This window comes from Calidris pugnax, unplaced genomic scaffold (assembly GCF_001431845.1).
Source record: "Calidris pugnax isolate Ruff unplaced genomic scaffold, ASM143184v1 scaffold224, whole genome shotgun sequence".
Classification (NCBI taxonomy): domain Eukaryota; kingdom Metazoa; phylum Chordata; class Aves; order Charadriiformes; family Scolopacidae; genus Calidris; species Calidris pugnax.
In genome coordinates, this window is record NW_015090952.1 from 53,526 (window position 1) to 60,217 (window position 6,692).

Sequence of the window (6,692 nt, forward strand, 5' to 3'; positions counted from 1 at the left end):
GATGTGGGGGTTTTTTTAGGTTTAAGCCAGTCATTTAGTGACTAGATATAACTAGAAATAGCTTAACTTCAAATATTAAAATACAAAGTAAGATAATTAATTAATTGTAAACAAGAAAAGACTGGTCAGGCACTGCATTTATGTAATAAAGCTATGCCTCTTTCCTGGTTATTTTCTAGAAGGACTTCTGTTCACTCTTCAAGTAAGACAAAACTGCCAGGGTTCTCCTAGTCCGAAGTATTCACAGAACTTAGTGGGAAATATTTATGGCACACTTAAAAAAACCCCACCTACTTCAACAAGTTTGTTATAACTCTCCAAAAATATTGTGGTCTTGAAATATTATTGGAAGACTAGAAATGCTGGGTAGCTTCCCCACAGTCAGGTGAGAATCTCAGCTTTTAACTGAAATAAAGTTTCCAGCCTTTTTCGTTTACAAACAAACCAACCCAGATATGAGACCGTGTTTGTCAGAGATACTAGATTTCAAAATCCAAACAGCAAATACTGAGGATTTGTTAACAAATAGGTAACACTTGAACTTTAACAACCTTCTTTACAGTCAAACTGTATTTTACATGTCCATGGGAATAAGTGTTTCTACGTATTTGTAGAAAAAGAAGGAAGACAGTGCCTGAAAGGGGAAACTCAATTCTGTTAAAAATTCCCTGTGGATTATGTAAGTGATTTAGCAAACTTCATTGTCCTGAAAGCACCACAGGAAAAATAATCCTTAGCCTTATTCAGTGTTGGTCAAAGCATCCTTACTTTTTATTTATTCTGGTACAGATTCACCAGCATCTTTCTGCCAAATAGACATCCTTCTGTGGCACAATGTGCTTTGGTTAACTAGACATTTATTTGTTTGGGTTTATTTTTTTGTAAAAATATGCACAAAATCCAAATTCTTCAATTAAAAATAGTCTGCAATATTATTAAGAATTATACAGACTGTAAGGTTTAGAACTTAGTGTTGTAGAACAGAAACAACATTAATCTTTGTGCACAAACGGGTACTCACCTCAGGGCCTGGTTCACCAGAAGGTCCATCTTCCCCTGGTGACCCAGGAGGTCCTACACCTGAATCGGGTGCTGGCTCTCCTGGAAGACCAGGAAGTCCTGGAGGGCCTGGTGGCCCAGGAAGACCCTGGATAAATCAGCAGCATTGTTAGAAATGGCCTTAGCCAGGTACATTTGTATATACATGGAACAGGAAAAGCTCACCCAGACTGTCCATGTTCATAAAACTCTCAGCTTGGGTTACCATCTGCCTTCTGCTTCATTAAGAATCAATTTCAGTTTTATAGATACACTCCCTGTGTAGGGTCACACTGACCTCCTCCATCCTTGCTCTCTGAATTGTGCCACCTCATGGCACACCACAGATACACTCCCTGTGTAAGGGTCACACTGACCTCCTTCATCCTCGCTCTCTGAATTGTGCCACCTCATGGCACACAACAGCAAGCAGGAAATTAAAAACCAAAAAATTCTGTCAACTCTCTGTAACCCAGTAAAGACCTTAGAGATATTCCAATTATCAACCTAACGTTGAGAAACGTAACCAAAATGAAATCAAGGGATCACTCAACAGAGAGAAGTGGTTAGTTTTTTCTCTACTCATTTCAAAGCAGCTCCTCCATGAGACTGCTGAAACACTGAGAATTTGTACTCATGGTCCAGACCTGACTGTCTTAGTGTTACAGCTTAGTGGGCCTCACAACAGCAAGCAGGAAATTAAAAACCAAAAAATTCTGTCAACTCTCTGTAACCCAGTAAAGACCTTAGAGATATTCCAATTATCAACCTAACGTTGAGAAACGTAACCAAAATGAAATCAAGGGATCACTCAACAGAGAGAAGTGGTTAGTTTTTTCTCTACTCATTTCAAAGCAGCTCCTCCATGAGACTGCTGAAACACTGAGAATTTGTACTCATGGTCCAGACCTGACTGTCTTAGTGTTACAGCTTAGTGGGCCTCTCCTCCAAAGATCTATCCTGCGTGGACATGAGCAGGTGTGGACATGAGCAGTGCTATTCATATTGAATAAAATAAACGAAATATGTTACTTTGGGAGAAATAGTACATTTGCAAATATTCTCTCTCATGTGCGAGTCCATCCTTGCTACTGATTGCATTAGCAGGCAAACACGGACAGTTTGCAGTTTTGGAGCATGGCACTGTAAGGTAAGAACGCTTTAATTCTGACTTAGAGTTGTCTACAGGCTTCTATTAGGAAGATGGTCTTGGATTTTCAGTAGAGTCAACAGAGGCTTCTATATTCCAATTATCAACCTAACGTTGAGAAACGTAACCAAAATGAAATCAAGGGATCACTCAACAGAGAGAAGTGGTTAGTTTTTTCTCTACTCATTTCAAAGCAGCTCCTCCATGAGACTGCTGAAACACTGAGAATTTGTACTCATGGTCCAGACCTGACTGTCTTAGTGTTACAGCTTAGTGGGCCTCTCCTCCAAAGATCTATCCTGCGTGGACATGAGCAGAGCTATTCATATTGAATAAAATGAACGAAATATGTTACTTTGGCAGAAATAGTACGTTTGCAAATATTCTCTCTCATGTGCAAGTCCATCCTTGCTACTGATTGCATTAGCAGGCAAACACGGACAGTTTGCAATTTTGGAGCATGGCACTGTAAGGTAAGAACGCTTTAATTCTGACTTAGAGTTGTCTACAGGCTTCTATTAGGAAGATGGTCTTGGATTTTCAGTAGAGTCAACAGAGGCTTCCGTGGGAAGCCATTCCAAACACTCACCTGTCTTGTTAACAGCATAGGGCATCTAAAAAGGTTAGTCTCCTCAACTAGGCAAGATAACCAACTTGAATTAGAACAAGCCAATTCCCTCCTGAAAAGCCTTGGGAATAAGGTATTCAGCACTTTGGAGGAACGAAGACACAGAAAAGAAGTCTTGAGGCAGAAACCAGTCTGAGAGAATGAAAAATATCAGTAGACCTGTTGCAAAACAGAGGCCTCCCAATGCTATAGCACTCTGGAGTTCATAGGACACAGGCATCTAAGGAGCTCCTTCCTCAGAGAGCTGCAGTATTATTGATGAAACAGATTCCAACTGAAGGGTGGAAATGCTCCATATCAAAGACTGCATCAAAGATTATCTCTCATTCCACCTAAATGGACCCGTAAAAGCCTTCTCATTTATGTCTCTTCATCTTCAGCCACTTGACTTCTCATTTTCCTAACATGTGTCCTTAACTGTAATATATCACCTGATTCATTATAATGTCTGATGGTTGTGTGGATGGAAAACAACATTATTTGCAGCTGCAATACATATTTTATAGATTGCTACTTGGATTTTCAACAGGAACGTGGCAAAAGTAGATCTGGCTGACCATCTAGAGATACCGTCTGCTAGCCAGCCTTGATAGGAGGACAGTGTTACAATTATTCCCAAAGGCAAAGACACAGGGAAGTTCAAAAGACCATCAAAATGGATCAACAGTGGAAGCTGCAGTGTAAAATATTTCATACAGACACACTTATTTTTTAGGACAGGTACTCCAAATTAAAAAAAAGCAAAGAATAATATCATCATAATATAATTCCCATCTCTCTCCTAACTGTCTTGTCAGAATAAGATTAAAAGAATTTTCTCATTTTAAAAAGTCCTTTGCCATTATTTCTCTGTTGTCCTCTTTGTTTCTCACACTTCTTCCCCACTCACATTCACTTAGGCCTTTTTTAGATATTGAAATGAAACCTCCACTGTTCCCTACAAGGCATTTCTGATGTGGTGAATTAAACATGTACAAAATTTGCATTGTGAAATTATACCAATGAAAATGGACCTGCTACAATCTTTATTACACTAATGAGAAATAAACATCAATATATACTTACTCTCAAAATCTCAGTCTCTTCATCAATATCTCCAGAACCCGATTCTTCAGGTTCCAGTCTATCCTGGAATTAGGAGAATTCTGTTTTAAAATGTTGCTTCTAAAGAGGACAAATGAAAGTATTGCTTGCCAATTACTGCCAATAAAGCTATAGTCAGTATCATTGCAGCAGACTGTCACTGGTGAAATAAATTACACAACAAAAACATTTCAGTCATGTTTCTGGTGTCTCATACCATCTATTTTGTAGACACTCAGCTCTATATTTACGTGCAGATGTTCTGTGAGTACAGTGATAACACTCCTGCAGGACAAAACACACTATGGGACTGTTTAAGTGAACTGAAGATGAAGCACAATATCTCAGACACATTTTAACTTTGGAAAGATACACGTCAACATTAACAATATCCTAAAAAGCATACCTAACAACTAGCCACTGTTTCCTAGAACGTGCCTTTTAGTTCAAAAGCCAAATTCTGAGATTCCTACAACTGGAATCTAAAGAGGCATTTTATCAAGGGAAATTAACATACTAAATATTACTACTGTCATCTATAAGACAATTTCACAGATTCAAGCTTCTTCAACTTCAAAACATCTTCCTATATTATGGAATCTATAGTGCAAATTACAGTCACCATACATACTGTCAAATAATTTTTATAATCCTCTAAAGGAAAACAAGTATTTTTCATGAAAAAATTGCCAGGTTGTCTGCATAGTATATATAGCAAAATGAAATGAAGTACAATTATCCAGTTTTTTAAATTATAGAACTTGCTATGAAAGTTTTATGGAACTCATAATTTTAAAAATTAAAAGGAATAAACCAAGATATGCAACAAACAAACTCGGCAGTTGAGATACAACTTTTCTACATGTGTGAGTTCCACCACATTTAAAATGAAATAATGTCAACTCATATAAAAGTAAATTAACTATGTAAAAAAAGAAAAGTAAATTTACTACTAAAAGTAAATTAAGATTCCCATTGCAAGTCCATGAGGAGTTCCAGAGCTGTGTATGCTTTGTAAACCACAGCCCAAAGTACACAGAGAACTAGTACCTGAACCAGTTAAAATAGAACCAAAGGTAATGTTTCAAAAGCCCAGGAATCAGAGGTACATTCCCTGGCTGCACTGAGACTTCTTTCACTTTACTCCAGAATAAAAGGCCTTGAAACTTGCTATGACAGAAAACAAGAACTTCAAGGTGGTGCAGGACCTGCTGCTCGCTGCTACATTGAGAGCTGTGGCCTTTGGGTGAGAAATGCTATTAGACTGGAGCACCTTGTCCTAGCAATCTGGAGCTCCCTTGCTGGTCTCCTGAAGTCAGTATCAATGGAGGCTAAATCACAGAATCGTTGAGTTGTTTAGGTTGGAAGGGACCTTTGAGATCATCTAGTCCAACCATCAACCTAACTGATAAAAAACCATCACTATCCACGTCTCCAAGCTCTATGTCAACCCATCTTTCAAATACCTCCAGGGATGGTGCCTCAAATACTCCCCTGGGCAGCCCATTCCAATGCTTAAGAACCCTTTCAGTGTAAAAAAATGTCCTAATAATCAATCTGAACCTCCCCTGGCACAACTTGAGGCCTTAGTGTACAACTTAGTGCAGTCCTTCGTAACACTGTTACTCTATTTTTATGCTACGGAAACAGATTGGTATAATTCTAGCAGATCTTAGATCAGAAGACCATACAATCCATTTTGGTCACTGGAATATATTGCAAACTCTCTTGTTAAATTCTCACAATACTCAGTAGTAGTTTTGTTTGAGAGTCTACCACAGGACTCCTACTGGTGTCAGTGGTGGGCTGTGTCTACATGTAAAATCGGCTCCTACACCATGAATTGAAAATTCAGGCCAGATTCCTTCTTCAGCTGCATACACATGTATTCTCATGAAAACATTGGGAAAGGCCCAAGTAGAGGAGAGAGATGAATCTGAAACATTGCCGGAGGATCGAGCATTCAAAATATGAACGCTGTCACCACACTGGTATGTGTTGTAGTATTTAATGACAGCAAACGTAAATGACTGTCAAACCATTTCTGTGTTCAGTGGCAGGAAAAAAATGAATAATTCAGGTTTATAATGTCTTTTTGAGGAAATTTTTGTCTCTTGATCTCCCATATATTATTGCTTTTGCACAGGAGAACACACACATCAACTGGCTTTTCAAAATGTGAATAGTGGGTGTTTATGTAGATTACAACACTCACACACTTTAGCTACATATTTATTTGCATTTCTGCATGAGTGTTTTAGAAAACATGAATATTTCTGTGGCAGTCAGGCTACTTTCCCAGAGAAACCTCCTATTTAGTTCTGGATTCCTCTATGGCAAGCCAAGCTCGTTGTCAGAGAACCCCAAAATACTCACAAATCCTCTGGAAGGAGCAGATGGCCCCACAGGTCCCGGCAGTCCAGGAGGTCCTGGCAATCCCTCACCAGGATCACCCTAAAACAGGAATGAAGATGAATCAGCAAGGATTTAATCTCATAAACGCAGAGCAGGGGTTTTTCAGCACTAGCTGCAAATCTGTGGATTTCTAGTCATAAGAAACAACAAAAGTGTCTCCTTCGATGCCATGAGCAGAGCTGAACTTTGTTCATTTCTAAGACAAGCTCCCAAGAAACATGATCTTTCCATTGGCAAAGGAAGAAAGGACTTTTCCCTTTCTAACTTCTGCAATGAATTTGCAAATGTACAAGCAGCATTAATAGCATTAGACGGTGTTTATTTCTTGTCAGAATAATGTTTTGCTGTAAATCTTACAATTTTAGGGTACCTCATATG

General features: G+C 38.7%; 1 protein-coding gene across 1 annotated transcript in view; it reads right to left on the minus strand.

Moving 5' to 3' along the window:
• The window catches only part of LOC106893776 (collagen alpha-1(XV) chain-like), a gene marked incomplete at its 3' end in the record, with an annotated part of 158,713 nt that overhangs the window by 51,098 nt on the left and 100,923 nt on the right, over window positions 1–6,692 (minus strand). Inside the window, exons 8-9 of the mRNA XM_014951987.1 lie at window positions 3,878–3,939; window positions 1,022–1,128 (exon numbers count right to left, since the gene is read on the minus strand). Coding sequence (XP_014807473.1) covers window positions 1,022–1,128; window positions 3,878–3,939 — 169 coding nt within the window. The remainder of the gene's footprint in view (window positions 1–1,021; window positions 1,129–3,877; window positions 3,940–6,692) is intronic.